At 35.5% G+C, this 17,729-nt stretch overlaps 1 protein-coding gene across 1 annotated transcript in view; it reads right to left on the bottom strand.

The window, feature by feature from the left end:
- The window catches only part of TTC6 (tetratricopeptide repeat domain 6), a 334,483-nt gene that overhangs the window by 115,059 nt on the left and 201,695 nt on the right, over positions 1 to 17,729 (bottom strand). The window contains exon 19 of the mRNA XM_074290707.1: positions 3,770 to 3,852. Coding sequence (XP_074146808.1) covers positions 3,770 to 3,852 — 83 coding nt within the window. The remainder of the gene's footprint in view (positions 1 to 3,769; positions 3,853 to 17,729) is intronic.

The following is a 17,729-nucleotide window of genomic DNA, read 5'->3' as shown; positions in this document are numbered from 1 at the left end:
TTCAGGTTAAAAAGGTAGGAGTGATGTGAACATGTGTGTGTGTGTTTATAAAGTAGTATTTTGGAAATCATTAAAAATACTTTGTAATTCTCCAAATGCAATAAAATCTACTCTCTTTATCCTACTCAAATCTGAGTCCAGATAATTGTTCTTCTGCATCCACAGATCTAAAATATGTACATGTTGAGGCAGCCCATATGGCAAATGAAATCCAGACAAAGGATTTTCTTCATCAATTTGATTTTTCCTCTATGTGCTGTTAATTGGCTCAATTTCTTTTGAGTGATTGTGATTTCAGTGAAGAGGTATTCTGGGCTTGATATAATACATATTATCTTATCCACAAATAGGGACATCTTGCTCTAAGACTTCACTGTCCCGCAAAGCCTTACTCTTTCTTTTGGACTGTGCAAGGGATATCTTCCATGACAGTAACAAATACTGTGAATTAGTAAATATATTTCTACTTTAAACTGTGTGATTCTAAATACCTTCTTGTTTTCTTTTCTAGGACTCTGCCACTATAGAAACAGAAGAGAGCTTCTTAGGACTGAGTTTTTGTGTCATTATTAACAACAATAAAACAGTATTCATCCACACGGTAATTAATTACTGCACTGAAATTCCTTTTGTCTTCTGTCCTGAGACAGCTTCCTGGTCAATTTTTCTAGTGCTGGTTGCATTTTCACTCATTTCCTGTGACAAACTGAGGAAAGGGAATTGAAATAGTCTTTGCTCCCTCATTACTACTTCTTGCTTTTCCTCTATACCACCATCATTCCTCCTTTGAAGTTCACATACTGCATATCTACCTCTTAATCAAAATTCTGGTAACTATTGTCAACAGAGTTCAAAGATCTTCCCATTCGTTTTTCAATGAATTCAGTATCCAGCTTACAATATTTCTCTCCTTCTCAACCTCTGCTAATCATACGACTATTCTAGTCATAAATCAAATAACCTCTCAATCCCTCAATTTACTCATTTTCCATAATATTCTTCTACTCAGCCACATAAAACTATGGCCATAGCCTTCATCTGAGTATCACATACCAAAGCTTTACTTGCATATTCATGAACACTTAAATTCCCTTACTGAGTCATTTGACTTTTTACCCTTTTCCTTTCCCCTTTATCATATTGTTTATTATGTTCTGCCAATCCTCAGCCTAGGATCATTTCCATCATATATTGCTTCCATTTCTATACATGTGCTACTGAATGAAGGTGTAGAAACCATTCTAAAAAGAACCACCACAAATTTAGGGTACATAACTGCAAATGAATTCTTACTGCTGCTAGGCAATTCTTTTAAAACTTCCCTAATTAAACTCACTATTCCACTTATTATAAAGGCTCTTTCAAACATTCCTTTTTAAACCACTCAAGGCTCTCCTCCCTCCCCCCTCACAACTAAGATTCCTGCATCAAATTTTACTGAAAAAATTGAGGTCATTCACCAAAAGCTTCCTGTCTCCTCTCTTACTCATCTCATATTATTCACTTGCCTTCGGCCACTATCTGCTCCTTCACCCATTTCACAAGAAGAAGTGGTTCTTCTCTTTGCCAAAGCAAACTCCTCTTCCTGCCCAAGTGATATTATTTTCATTTCATATTTAGCAGATTGTCTCTATCAAACTCATTGCTTCTCATTTATCTTCAATCTCTCTCTCTCTAGTGGTTGCTTCCCTATTACCAACAAATATGTTCACAAATTCCTCAAAAAAGCCCTCACTTGTGATCCATTCACCCCAATAGCTACTGATCCATATCTCATCTGCTTTTTGTGGCTAAATACCTTGAGAAGGCCATCTGTAAGAAGTGCCTCTATTTTCTTTCCTCTCACTTTCTTTTTAATTCTTTGTAGTCTGCTTTCTAGCCTCATCATACAACTGACACCGCTCTTTCCAGATACTAAAAATTTCATAATTTCCAAATCCAATAGCCTTTTCCCAATCATCCTAGTCTATCTTAGCCTCTTTGTGGCCTTTGACATTGTTGATAACCCTCTTGTTAATCTCCTCTCCAGGTTTTTGAGACTCTTTTAATTTTCTCCTACTTATATGATCATTCCTCATTCTTCTTTTCTGAATCTTCATCCAGATCAGACTCACTAATTGTGGTTATCTCACAGTGTTCTTTTCTTCCTCCTATATTGTTTCACTTGGTGATTTCATTAACTCCCATGGATTTAATTTTCTCTATTCTGATGATTCTCAACTCTACTTGTCCAGCCCCAATCTTTCTATTGACTTCTGGTCTCATATTTCCAATATCTTGAACTGGATGTTATGTAGATTTAAGATGTCAGTCTCATGGCTAGAGCCACAAGTGGCCAATAAAACTCCCAAGTTCTGGTTGTACTTGGTTGTACTAGATTAAAATATAATTGGATAATAATTAACAAAACAAGTAAGAATAGAATGCAACGAAGATAACATTAATTTGTGGCTTTCCACATCAATATATGGCCTCCTGGGATGTTTCTATATGTTTGACACTACTTCTAAGACATCTTAAGACATCTTAAACTCAACATATCCAAAATACATCACTATCCTAAACCCTTGCACCTTCAAAACTTCTCTATTATTATTAAGGTGCCACTAGCCTCACAATCTAAGTATCATTTTTAACTCATTACAATCTCGTACCTTTCCCCCCACCCATACTCAATTTATTACCAGGGGCTGTCAACTTCATCTTTGCAGCATCTCTCATGTATGTCCCCTTCTTTCCTGTGACAATGCCACCAACCTCATACAGGCCCTCAGCTTTTCATTCCTCTATTACAATAGCTTGCTGGTGACTCTGCCTGCTACAAGTCTTTTCTCACTGCAGTTTAGTCTCTATTCAGCTGCAAAGTGATTTTTCTAAAGCACAGGTCCAATTGTGTCATCTCCCTACTCAGTAAACTCCACTGGCTTCCTCTAGTTTCAAATACAAAATGCTCTACTCAGCACTTTAAGTCCTTCTTAGGCTAACTCATTCCTTCCTCTGGAGTTTTCTTACATCTTATGCACCCCATGTGCATAAGATCACTTAAGATATCACTTAAGTCCAGTGATATTGGCCTTGTTTCTAAAACAAGTTACTACATCCTTCAGCTCTAGTCAATTTCTCTAATTGGCTCCCATGCCTCAAATACTTTCATTGCTCATCTCCAGTTCTGAATTCTGTGGTTTCTTTTAGGTCTCAAATAAAATTCTACTCTCTACAGGAAACTTTTCCTAATCCTTTTTAATTCTAGTGCTCTCTCTCTGGTGATTATTTCTTATTTATCCCATATATACCTTATTTTTATATAGTTTGTGTGTTTCCCCATTAGATTTTGTGAGCTCCTTCAAAGCAGGAACTCCCCTCTGTATTTTTCACATTTAGGAAAGTACTTGGCACATATGACTTCTTAATAAATGATTACTGATTGATGGAAGTAATGGTCAGGATGAATCTGAAAATCTTACCATCATGTTAGGTAATGTAATTTGTGATTTTCCTAAAATAATTTAAAGTGCTTATCTTTGTGTGTATATATATAATATATACATATACACATAATAATATGTATATATATGTATTACATATATATACATATTATGTATAATAATGTACATGCTATATATGCATATATATACATATAAACATATGTGTGTATTATATATATGAATTTGCCATTATATAATCATATATGCATGTCAATATATATGTGCCGCTTTGGTTCTTATCTTGATGCAATGAGGGTAGAACAAAGTTATTTTTCTGTGCTTACCTCATTATATACAACTGGATTCCATCTGGCTGGAGGTGGATAGCTCGAGACATATCCTTCACTGCTTGTGGTAATTTATGTATCTGTTGAATTATGAATGAGAGCTTAGTGTTCAATATTAATAACTTCATTCATATCATTTTTTTGCAGTTCTTAAAAATAAATATTTTGGGACTATCTTAGGAAATTTTGCTTCATGGGTTATATAAGATATTAAGATATAGAAACATAAGAAAATAGATAAATTCTAAAAATTTAAACTTTTCTTTTCTCTTCAGTCAAAAGATTGAAATTCAGATGGATCTCAGAGATATTGTCATTAATATCCTGAAACAATGTTCAGCTCTTCCAAGTCCATCTATTCCCTAAAGTAGTTCAGTCAATCTCTCCAAGATTGTAATAGCCTAAAAAAAATTAAATTAAATTAAAAAAAAAAAAAAAGATTGTAATGGTCTATTATTTGACTCGAAGTCCAGTCTGTTCCAAGACATACAGATTTGTGTTTCCTTTTGAAAGTGTCAAGGACCTTCACCATTTTTCTGTTTCAACTTGATTATACCTTGTTGGTGAGAGAAAAGTGAAATTATATATATATATATAAAATAATAATCTTAAAGGGGTGATTTGTGTGGAACACAAGCTTCCTGCCAATTGAGTTGAGCAAGGAAGACATATCTTTTCTAAATCAAATGTAATTCTTTGTGTTACCATGCAGAAGGGACCATGGAAGACATAGAAAATTCATTAGTCAAATGGAGAAAAAAGAGGACATTAGACTTTTAGGTAGCATGAAGAATGAAGAAATTCATTGTCAAAGATAATAAATGATAAATTAGGGGAGCAAAAAGGGATAAGAGGATAAGAGTTTATTTCTATGAAAAAATAACAAATAGTCAAAATGTTTGTGTTCTTATTGACCACAAATTAACTGGCTTGCTAGGAAAAAAATATCTCAAACACAAATGAATATAATTAACATAAATATCACATAAATGTCTCACTAGTACACAAGATGATCCTTCTGTTTTATCTAATATTCTACTCATTTTCCCACAAAAATTGTTCGCACATTCTTTTCCCTATATGTGCTTATACAATTTCTTCACAGATTTCTAGAATGCCTTTTCTTGTGCCCTCATTTTCTCCACATTTCACATCTTTTACATCTAAAATCTTACTTCTTCCTCAAATATGCTCACTTGATAGGTAATTTCTAAAAGTTTTTCCTCTGTTAATTTTGTTTAGTCACTGCAGTATCTTTTCTTCTCTCAAGCTAAATATGTCCCTCTCTAGCCCACATTTTGCTTCCATAATTTCAATTATCTAGAAATACACCCTATTATTCCTCTCTCCAGACTCTGCTTATCCTTTTACTAGTCATTTCCATTACATAAGTTCTCAACTTCATAGATTCTTGATATTTTTTCTCTTGAATTTTCTTCATATATTCTATTTATTTGAAATCTGTCTTTTCTCTTGATGACGCACATCTGGTAAATCTAATTATGAACATTATCAGCATTACCTAGGGATACCTGTTTTCCCAAAATCACAAGAATAGAAAAAGAAGTTATATTAAGTGCTTCTTATATTGCTTGTTCTGGACCATCACTTATCATCTTCCCATCCTTGTTACTGTCATTTATGGATCTCCAAATTACAGTCATATCAACTTCCTCAACAATTTTGGCACTTGAATTATATTATTCTTTCCTACTTCTATATCTTCTTAAATTCAGTATCCAGATTGATGACTAAGACCTTGACTCAATTCCCTGTATAACCCCCACCTTCACCAAGGCAGAAATATTTTAGTTCTTATCATTATTTCTTAACTTCCAAACCTTAAAATAGCCTCTTAATGATCATAATTTTTCCCCTTCAATTATATCATATTCTCATCTATTAATTCTATTCTTTACATCATGATGTCCTTTGGTTTCTCAATCTTTATCTATTCTCCCATTCAATCATACTTAGTTCTGCCATTATATTCAATTTTCATACAATAGTTGTCAATTTCCAAGAAATATTTGCTTCCATATTCTTTGAATATCTTTTTCTCTTAACATTTTTATCACAATATCATATTAATTTGTAGTCTTAGATAACCTATACCACTTACCTTTTTAACAAGACAAGTCACAAAGTGGTACTAACTTGATACAAATTTATATTATCTGACATCTCACTGTGGCTTAGCAATCTTCCTATTTCTCTCTAACTAATCCATTATGGCACTCCATACACAATCTGTTCCAAAGTTTTCCTATTCTGATCACTCTTAGCTTATTATCTGAACAAGTAAGTATTTAATAAATGTTTATCTTTTGAGATTGAGATCATCCAGCATCAGTCCTCTTCATTCTCTTCTCTTCTTCTATCTATTAAAATCACTCTAGACTAGAGAAAGAAATCAAGTCAAAGATATTTCTTTGCTTCTTTTTGTCTTCTGATTTAGATGAAGAAGTAGACCTTTGGGGGAGGAGCCAAGATGGCTCTTCTTTCTGAGGTCTCCTACTACCATCGCTCTAATTATGAAATTCAGCATCTGAAATAGTGCTTGACTGGCAGAATCCATGAATCTTGGGAGTACAGCAAATTAACAGCAGAAGATAATTTCAAATATTGCCAGAAAAAGTCTGTCTTGATCGGGTATGGGAGGAAGCCAGCACAGGCAGGGAGGCAGAGCACAGAGGCCAGCACACAGAGCAAACACAGGTGGGGCATGATCTCCACAGACAGAGAACTCTACCACAGCAAGCCAATAGAACAGCAGAGAAGTTATAAAACTTCCAACACAAACACAGAGAATTAATTGTTAAGACCCCAAAGTGCTGGAGTCTCATGGGACCTGGTCAACTCCACCCAACACCAGGAGTGAGTCAGAACAATCCTAGTGCAGCTGCTGTCCCCAATGCAGCCACTGTCCCAAGTTCAGGTGCTGTCCCTTCCTGGTCTGTAGAGGAAGCTTGGAACCTCCTTGCCATAAAGGCAGATCTTAATATTAAAAAAAAAAAACTCAGTGGAAAAGCAAAACGGGTTCTAACTATAGACAGCTTCTATATTGAAAGAAAAAAGATTTCCAAACCTGAAGAGCCTAATAGCAAATTGTCTACAGATGAAGCCCCAAAGGGTGATATAACCTGGTCCCCACCACATAAGACTCTCCTAGAAGAAATTACAAAGGATCTTAAAAGAGAGCTACAAGAAGAATGGGGAAAGGAAAACTCTGAAAGAGAGTTTGGGAAAAGTATATAACTAATTAAAAGAAAGATTTGATAAAGTGGAAAAATAAAACAACTCCTTGAAATGTTCAATGGAAAAGGTAAAGAACTCTCAGGGAAACAGAATTTATGAATTGGAAAAGGTAAAGAACTCTCAGGAAAATAGAATTTGTGAATTGGAAAAAGAAAGTAACTCCTTAAAAAAATTGTGAAATGGAAGAAAATTCCATAGAACAAAACAACTCATTTAAAAACTCAATTGGACAAATACAAAAAGAAGTAAGTAAATGAAGAAAATAAATCTTTAAAAATAAGAACTGAACAAATGGAAATGAATGACTCAATAAATTGACATCAAGAATCCATCAAGCAAAACCAAAAAAAATGGAAAAATGTTAAATACCTACTTGGGAAAACAACAGACCTGGAAAACAGATCTAGGAGAGATAATCTAAGGATTATTAGATTCCCTGAAAATCATGATGAAAAACAGAGCCTAGATTTCCTAGATTCAGGAAATCATCAAAGAGACCTGCCCAGATGTCATAGAATCAGAAGGTAAAATAGCCATTGAAAGAATTCGTCAATCACCTACTGAAAAAAATCCCAAAATTAAAACTCCAAGAAATATTATAGCTAAATTCCAGAACTATCAGACCAAGGTAAAAAATACTACAAGCAGCCAGAAAAAAACAATTCAAATACTGAGGAGCCACAATAAGGATTACTCAGGATCTACATTAAAGGATCAAAGGGCCTGGAATCTGATATTCCAAAAGGCAAAGGAACTTGGAATGCAGCCAAAAATAAACTGCCCAGCTAAAGTGAGCATTTTCTTTCAGGAAAGAATATGGACATTCAATGAAATAGGTGAATTCCACTTATTTCTGATGAAAAATGTAGAGCTAAACAAAATATTTGACCTGCAAATATAGGACTAAAGAGAAGCATAAAAAGAACTCTTGAGAACTGTATTTCTGTTATGGGAATACATGGAGAGTGCATGTATAATTTGATTTTACTGTTATAATTTTTAAAAAGGAATTAGAAGTGGAAAGAGGATTGTACCAGAAAAAGGGAAAAGTGGAGGTAAAAAGAGGAAAATTACATCTCACAAAGAGACAAAGGAAACCTATCATATCTGAGGGAAAGAAAGGAGGGGGATGAATGTAGTGTGACTTTTATTCTCATCAGAACTGGCTCAAAGAGAAAATATTAGACACATTTGGTTTACAAAGAAACTTCTCCCACCTCATTGAAAAGTGGGAGGGGAAAAGTGGGAGGAGAAAAGGGAAAAGGGAAGGGTACGCTAAATAGAAGGGGATACAGAAATAGCAAGGGAAAGGTTTAAGAAAGGGGGAGGGACTCTAAGGGGGAGGAAGGGATTTTAAAGAAGGAGGACTGTGTAAGGCAAGTGGTGCTCATAAATTTAATACTGGGGAGGGGGGAAAGGAGGGAAGGAAAGAGAAAAGCATAATCTGGGGATAACAAGATGGCAGGAAATACAGAATTAGTAGTTTTAACTGTAAATGTGAATGGGTCAGAGGCACATAGCAGACTGGATCGAAAGTCAGAATCCTAGAATATGTTGAAGCACATTTGAAGCAGGGTGATACATACAGAGTAAAGATAAAAGGTTGGAGCAGAATCTACTATGCTTCAGGTGAACTTAAAAAAACAGGGGTAGGGGGCAGTTAGGTGGCAAAGTGGATAGAGCCCTGGCCCTGAAGTCAGGAGGACCTGAGTTTAAATTGGGCTCAGACACTTAATACTTCCTGGCTGTGTGACCCTGGGCAAGTCACTTGAATTGCCTCATCAAAAACAAAAACAAAAAGAAAAAGCAGGGGTAGCCATCCGGATTTCAGATCAAGCAAAAGCAAAAACTGATTTAATTAAAAGAGATAAGGAAGGAAACTAACTCTTGCTAAAGGGTGACATAGATAATGAAGCAATATCAATACTAAACATATATGTACCAAGTGATATAACATCTAAATTCCTAAAGGAGATGTTAAGAGAGCTGCAAGGAGAAACAGACAGCAAAACTGCAATGGTGGGAAATCTCAACCTTGCACTCTCAGATATATCTTAGATATATCAAACCACAAAATAAATAAGAAAGAAATTAAAGAGGTAAGTAGAATACTAGAAAAATTAGATATAATAGATCTTGGAAGAAAACTGAATGGAGACAGAAAGGAGTACACTTTCTTCTCAGCAGTTCATGGAACTTATACAAAATTTGACTATATATTAGGACATAAGGACCTCAAAATGAAATGCAGAAAGGCAATAAAAATTACATTCAATAAAAAGTCAGGGGAAAATAGACCAAAAAGTAATTGGAAACTAAATAATCTTATCCTAAAGAATGAATGGGCAAAAGAGCAAATCATAGACACAATTAATAATTTCATCCAAGAGAATGAGACAACATACCAAAATTTGTGGGATGCAGCCAAAGTAGTAATAAGAGGACATTTTATATCTCTAGAGGCTTACTTGTATAAAATAGAGAAAGAGATCAATGAATTGGGCTTGCAACTTAAAAAGCTAGAAAAAGAGCAAATTTAAACCCCATAATCAATTACTAAACTTGAAATTCTAAAAATAAATGGAGAGATTAATAAAATTGAATGTAAAAAAAACTATTGAATTAATAAATAAAACTAAGAGTTGGTTCTATGAAAAAAACAATGAAATAGATAAACCTTTGGTAAATCTGATTAGAAAAAGGAAAGAGGAAAATCAAATTGTTAGTCTTAAAAATGAAAAGGGAGAATTTTCCACTAATAAAGAGGAAATTAGAACAATAATTAGGAGTTACATTGCCCAGCTTTAAGAAGTAGACCTTTTCCTTGTCAAAATCATCCCATTTATCTGTTTCCTTTGCCTAACTTCATCAATTTTTTTCTTTCTTTCTGGAGTATCATTAATCTTTCCTTTATGAATACTCTTCTCTGAGAATTTCCTCTACTCTTATCACCCTTTCATTCTCATTTTCTTCTTCGTCATAATTTTAGGGTAGTTTACATTCATTCGTTCTATTGCCTCATTATTTACTCCTTTTTTGCTCTTGCACTCTTGTTTCTAATGAAATGATTCTTGGAAAACTGTTTTCTTCATCAATAATCTTTTCATCACCAAAACTGCAAGAGTTTTCATAATCCTCCTCCTCAATTACTTCTGTGAAACATTTGATACTTTTAACCACTCCTTTTCCTTGGCATTTCCCCACTCCTGCTTCTGTGTAGTCTTCCTCCTAATTCATTCTACTTTCCCTGTCCTCTTCCTCTTCCAATCCTTTAAATGTCGTATTCCTCAAGGCTTTGTCTTTGGACTCTTAGCTTTATCCTACACAAACTTAGTTGGCTATCTCATCTACTTCTGTGGCTTCAATTTATTACTTCCTGGAGATGATTCCCCAAACTATATCTCTAGCCCAAAAAATGTCTTCCAATAGCTCAACACCTTGCATTTCTAATTACTTGATAAATACCTCCACTTGAATACTAAACTGGCCTATCACCTGTCCAAAATGCATTAAATTTAACATATTTCTCCCAAAGTGTATTCCTTCTGCTAACTTCTACATTATATTTAATGGTAATGCCTCTCATGCCTAGAAATCCTAAAGCAGAAGCCTATCACACCTCAAAAGCTCCAATGACTTCCTATTATGTCTAAGAAAAATATGAACTTCTGTGTTTAGCATTTAAAGTCCTTCACAGTTGATTTCCAGCCACCCTTTTTAAGCTTTATTACATATTATTTCTCTTCACACACTCTATGATTCAGATTGTTTTACACACACACACACACATACACACACACACACACACACACACACACACACACATGTAAGGGCCCTTTAAATGGGCGGACACAGTGCATCGGGAGATTGAGGCCCAGAAGTAATTTCTGTGGATATTAGGACTGCCCTTGGGCGGGATCCTGGCCATATTGAGATAGTTTCGTAATGGGTGACTCTCTCGCTGATTGGCTGTGTGTGTGACCTCACAGGCCTTATATAAGCCCACTGCAGGCAGCAACCGCCCTCTTTAACCTCGTGCTGTTCACCCTGGCTCCTAGCCTGGGTGGCCAAGCCAAGATGGGTAGCCGAAAGAGGTAAGGATTTTGGTAGTGAACACGTGGGTCTTCTGACCAGGTGTTCACTTGGGAACCAACAAGTCAGGGCATCAGTTAGGGCATTATGTGAGTAGGTATAATAAAGGCTTTTAAGATTACATGTGGTTGTTCTTGAGTGCGCTACCGGTTACTAAGCTATAGATTCAAGAGATTGTGGCCAGAGACCTTAGAAGGCCTCAGAGGAGGCGAGCCGGGTAGAGCTCACACTGCAAAGGACAGTGGTCAAAGGTACTCTGGTGGGTCTAGGACAGACTAGTAATTGTAACTGCCAGGAGAGCACGTTACACACACACACACACACATTCACACACACAAACCATTACATCTCTTTGTCCTTATACCATATCTGTGCCTTAAGCTGGAATGTACTCCCTCCTCCCTTCTGCCTTTTAGATTCTCAGGTTTCCTTCAATTTCAGCTCAGATTTCCCCTCCTATATTAAGACATTCTCTGCTCCCCTCTCTGCTACCTACCACCTCAAAAATTATCTTGTATTTACTTCAATATATTTTGATTTACTTATATATGAACCCATTATTTTTCTCCATACAATGTAAACTTCTTCAGGGCCATGACTTTCATTTTTGCTTTTGTAATGCTTCAGTCCCTTGGAAAATGCTTAACATAGATAATGGGCACTTTAATTAATGCCTAATGATTATTATAAAGCTTCAAAACCATAGACACATTTTTGATTCTTCTTTTCCCTTTAATCCACTCAAATGCAATGACTAAGTTCCACTAGTTTTTCTGTTACACTATTATTAACATCTTCATGATCCTCCTAGCCTGGCTTACCTACAGCCTGCGCTTCCATTGATTTCTGTGTAAGATTCATTTTTAATAGCAAGGCTAGCAGATTAATAGTTTTGAAAAATATGAGCCTTTTGTTTCCAAAAGAAACTTGGGGTTATTAAAAGAACTCTATAGCTTCCTGAAGGGAATCCAGCCTATTCTCTTTATCCAGTTTAATTCTGAGCCAACTTGCTGTTCATTTGTATTGTCTTTCCCAATTATATGTACTGTTGGACAAGGTTAATGCCATGTCAAAACCTAGGTAACAAATGTTATTTATTCACTTGGCTTTTCCTATGCAAAAGTTTATGCCAAAATCTTTTGAATACTTATGTATTTTGTCCAGGACATTCCCATGATCCAGGGCTTCATACAACCACGTATATTGTTATTTGAAAACAAAAACATTTTGGAGTATACCATGCAAAGGGAATCCAATTTTAACTGATTCTGATCAAGGATAGCCTCTAGTACTATAGCAGCACTTTTGGTGTACCTTTATCTCACTGTTTTAAGCTTTATCTAATGTTTCTGAATAGAGGATAATTGCATATGATTATTTTGTTGTTGGGACAGGGGATAGAGCAGTGGTTCTGGAGTCAGGAGAATATCAAGGAGGTGATGCCATGATTACCTCCTTCCCTCCTTTCTTCCTTCTATACACAGAGGGTATCATACCCTTACTTGTAGATGCTTGTAAAAGCATTTTTTCCCTTTTTTGTACCTCTGAACTATTGTGCCACAGTTCTCTTTTATTGTCCTGACCCAGTTTCCCTAATTGTCCTGCCTTGGTTTCCCTAAATTGTTCTGCCTCAGTTCCTAATTGTAATGCTCAATCCTATACCATCACCCTTCCCTCTTAATCATCCGAATGTTTGATAGGATAAAGATCTTAGATTTTAGACATCATTAGAATAACAGGTGCCTCTCCCCATCCCAATTAATTAGAATATCAGGTGCCTCTCCCCATCTCCACTACCACCCTCCATTATGTCATCCCCATCCCAGGTGTCTCCTCCCATTATGTCATCATTCTTGCTACCCTATAAAAGAATCTTTGTATCCAACATTTATTGCTGGATTCATGGAGATGATAGTCTCATTCAGTCCTGGGACCAAACCATGGATCCATTTGGTCCCTGTAAATTTCTCCCTTTCCATTAAAAACTCTCTAATCTCTATCCTGCCTCAGTTTCTCCAGCATTACAGAACCTTCCCAAGATATCTTGGCGTTTGCTGGCTAGACTTCTTTTTCAAGGACCAGGCCTTAAACCAAAACCAATCTAGCTCTAATTGGACACCAACAGGTCCTATGAAAAGCCCCATTTGATCATTGTTTGGGTCTAGATTGACTCAGATTGACTGTAAATAGCAATCATTTCTGCTTTGGCCAGAAATATTGAAGGTCTTTCCCTCCCAGATTCATTTATTTAATTTTATTTTGGACTAGGTGAAAAAGGAGATTCTTTATCTCAATTGCTATCTAACCTTAATCACTGAATGGGTGTGGCCTCAGTCAAACTGAGACCTGTTGACAACTTTGGTTAAAAAGGCCAAAGTCTCCCATTTCATCCAGAGCCATCTCCAATCATCTTGATCTGTATTTGGAGGGAAAAGTAATGCAAGTGACCTTGCACAGCTCTCCCTCACTTTAAATCCAATTCACTTGCGTGTCATGTCAAAGGAAGATATTAAATATTCTCAAGTTCAAAAAGCTCTAAAAAACAATTTTAAAAATCAAGTAAGAAAGATAGAAGAACAATATTGTATTAGAAATTTGAGCTTTGGCAATAAGAGAAGAAAAAGAGATTAAAGGAATTAGAGTAGGTAATGAGGAAACCAAATTATCACTCTTTGCAGATTATATGATGGTATACTAAATCAACTATTAGAAATAATAGTTTATAGCAAAGTTGTAGGATACAAAATAAATCCACATAAATCATCAGCATTTTTATATAACATTAACAAAATTCAACAGCAAGAGATACAAAGAGAAATTCCATCTAAAATAGCTTCAATAGTATAAAATATTTGGGAATCTATCTGCCAAAGGAAAGTCAGGAACTATAAGTAAAACTACAAAATACTTTCCACACAAATAAAGTCAGATCTAAACAATTGGAAAAATATCAAATGCTCTTGGATAGGTTAAGCAAATATAATGAAGATGACAATATTACGTAAACTAATTTATTTGTTTAGTGCCATACTGTAGAGGGTCACAGTCAGTGGGGAAACTCTGGGTAAGATATAAGACCCTTCAGCCCAGAGGGAACTGCTAACAGTGTCTGTTTCGGCTCCCCATCTCTCCTAAGGGCTCCCAGACTTCCTGAGAAGGCAGGGGACAGTGACAACCAGTGATACCAGATGGAAGAATGATACCAGGTAGCAAACTATGTACAATAGCAAGTTGTTTATGTGGTTCTACGTGCATAATATTGTTTTTGTTACATTATAAAAAGGAGATAGCCCTTGAAATAAACAGACACTTATTTTTCCACCAAACTTAGGAGTCCCACCTCATCACTTCTCCACTAGGAAGGTATATTTTAATCACCCCCTCTTGGAGCTCTAGAAAGAGGATATTTTAATCACTCCTGTGTGGGGGCTCTAGAAAGCAATGGTATGTTTTGTCACCCCATCTTGGAGGCTCTAAAAAGCAGGAAACAACACTATGCCAATCAAACTCCCAAAAAACTATTTTATTGCCTAGAAAAAAATAACAAAATTCATCTAGAAGAACAAAAGGTCAAGAATTTCAAGAGAAGTAATGAAAAAAAAAAAAAAAAAAGCAAATGAAGGTGCTCTAGCTGTACCAGATTTTAAACTATATTAAAAAGCAGTGGTCATCAAAACCATTTGGTACTGGCTAAGAAATAGAGTAGTTGATCAGTGAAATAGGTTCAGAGAACAAAATAGTCAATGACTATAGCAATATAGCATTTGATAAACCCAAAGACTTTTTTGGAATAAGAATTCACTATTTGACAAAAAACTGCTGGGAAAATTGGAAACCAGTATGGCAGAAACTAGGCCTTGACCCACAATTCGCTCCATATACCGAGATAAGGTCGAAATGGGTTCATGATCTAGACAAAAAGAATGATATTATAAACAAATTAGAAAAACATAGGATAGTTTACCTTCTCAGATCTGTGGAGGAGGAAAGAATTTGTGACCAAAGAAAAACTATAAATCATTATTGATCACAAAATAATTTTGATTATATTAAGTTAAAATTTTTTTGTACAAACAAAATAAGATTAGAAGGGAAGCAATAAATTGGGAAAACATTTTTACATTCAAAGGTTCTGACAAAAGCCTCAGTTCTAAAATATATAGAGAATTGACTCAAATTTTAAAGAATTCAAGCCATTCTCCAATTGATAAATGGTCAAAGTATATGAACAGACAATTTTTAGATGAAGAAATTGAAACTACAATGCAAATCACAATACAAAGCCACAAATACAAAGTGCTCCAAATCACTATTGATTAAAGAAATGTAAATCAAGACAATTCTGAGATATCACTATATACCTGTTAGATTGGCTAAGATGAATATTGAATATTGAATATTGAAGAATATTGAAGGGGATGTAGGAAAATTGGGAGACTAATACATTGTTGGTGGAACTGTAATTGAATCCAACCATTCTGGAGAGTAATTTGGAACTATACTAAAAAAGTTATCAAACTGTGCATACCCTTTAACGCAGCAATGTTTCTACTGGGCCTATATCCCAAAGAGATCTTAAAGGAGGGAAAGGGACCCACATATGCAAAAATGTTTGTGGCAGCCCTCTTTGTAGTGGCAAGAAACTGGAAACTGAGTGGATAACCATCAGTTAGAGAATGGCTGAATAAATTGTAGTATATGAATGTTATGGAATATTATTGTTCTGTAAGAAAAGACCAGCAGGATGAATACAGAGAGGCTGGGAGAGACTTACATGAACTGATGCCAAGTGAAATTAGTAGAACCAGGAGATCATTATACACAGTAACAATAAGATTATCTGATGATCAATTCTGATGGATGTAGCTCTCTTCAACAATGAGATGATTCAAACCAATTCCAGTTGTTCAGTGATAAAGAGAGCCATCTACACCCAGAAAGAGAACTGTGGAAACTGAGTGTGGTCCATAACAGAATTCTCACTCTTTCTATTGTTATTTGGTTGCATTTTGTTTTCTCAGTTTTTTTTACTTCTTGATCAGATTTTTCTTGTGTAGCAAGATAACTGTATAAATATGTATACATATAATGAATTTAACATATATTTTTAACATATTTAACATGTATTGGACTACCTGTTATATAGGGGAGAGGATGGAAGAAGGGGAAAATTTGGAACAGAAGACTTTGCAAGGGTCAACGTTGAAAAAATTATTCATGGAAAGAACTGGTTTTGTTTTTTCTTTTATCCTCAGTACCTAGTAGTTATGGGCACATTTTAGACACTTAATAAACACTTTGTTATTTGATTAATCAATTTCTCTGTTACTCTCCCTCCTTTCTCACAGAGTTCTTACCCCTATTCTCAGGGATTTCGTGATCTATTTCAATGCAGAATTCTATTTGAATGGGGTTGGAGGAGAGGGTGGTGTTACTTCTTTGAAGAGGTTAGATTGCAACCCCTATTAAGGATTATGGACTTCTAGTCCATGCTATTACAATAGAGGTTGCAAAGTAAGGCACTCGTGGCAGAAGGCAATGGAGTAGATTCCTGGACTCATAAAATAAACTGGGGTTGAGGTGGGGTCAGAGAATGAGATACCCTCTTTCCATGTTTGGCATCTTCAGCTATACTGTCCTATGTATAAGATGATGTTATAGCCACCATCTCCTTTGGATTTTTCTTTGCTCTCTTACCATCACCACAGTCATCTGAAAATCATTTTTGCCTTAGAATTTCTGGACAGACATCCCCATTGTTGCTCACTTTTTGAGACCCCATTTGAAGTTTTCTTGGCAAAGACAGTGGAATGATTTGTCTTTTCCTTCTCCAGCTCCTGGCAAAGATTATAGAATCTTTTCCAGTTCATTTGCCACATGAGGAAACTGAGGCAAAAAAGGATTTAGTGACTTTCCCAGGATCACATAACTAGCAAATATCTGAAGCTAGATTTGAACCCAAGAGGATGTCTTCCTGACTCCAAACCTGATACCTTGTAGCTCTACAATTCCACATTGAATTCTGTTCAAAGAACCTTTCCTCCCAATTCATCAATATCCTGAAACTTTCCATAATCTATATTTTCATTCCATGTTATCCGCCAACAAAGATTGCTGTGCTTTAGATCTCACCACCATCCATAACCATATCTGTAACTAATATTACCTGTCTTTTATCTTTATCTTTCTGCTTCATTTGTCCTGAAACTTTTTCGTCTTTGTTTTGATATCTAGTTTCTCTTTTCCTTCATGTTCTCCTATTCTATCACCTTGTACTTCCTTTTTTAACTCCACCATTCATCTGTTTATACTCATATACTACTGAATGAAACAGAAGTCTTATGATGCTATTAGAATATGTTATATAACTAATTCCTTGTGTGATGATCCCAGTGTGATGCTAGTCTATTGTTTTCCTTAACTTGTTCTAAACCTTCTCTTCCTCTGTTCAAGCTGACCCCATCTCTCAGAGCACCAGACTTTCTACTTTAACTGAAAAAATCAAAGCAATCCATTATGACTCTATGCTCTCCCCTAACTTATACGATAAAATCCCTTTGTAACTTCTGCTCCTAATTCTGTTCTTTTTTGTTTCAGGCTCACAGAG

Source organism: Sminthopsis crassicaudata, chromosome 2 (genome assembly GCF_048593235.1).
Source record: "Sminthopsis crassicaudata isolate SCR6 chromosome 2, ASM4859323v1, whole genome shotgun sequence".
NCBI lineage: Eukaryota > Metazoa > Chordata > Mammalia > Dasyuromorphia > Dasyuridae > Sminthopsis > Sminthopsis crassicaudata.
This window is presented reverse-complemented; position numbering and strand designations above follow the sequence as displayed.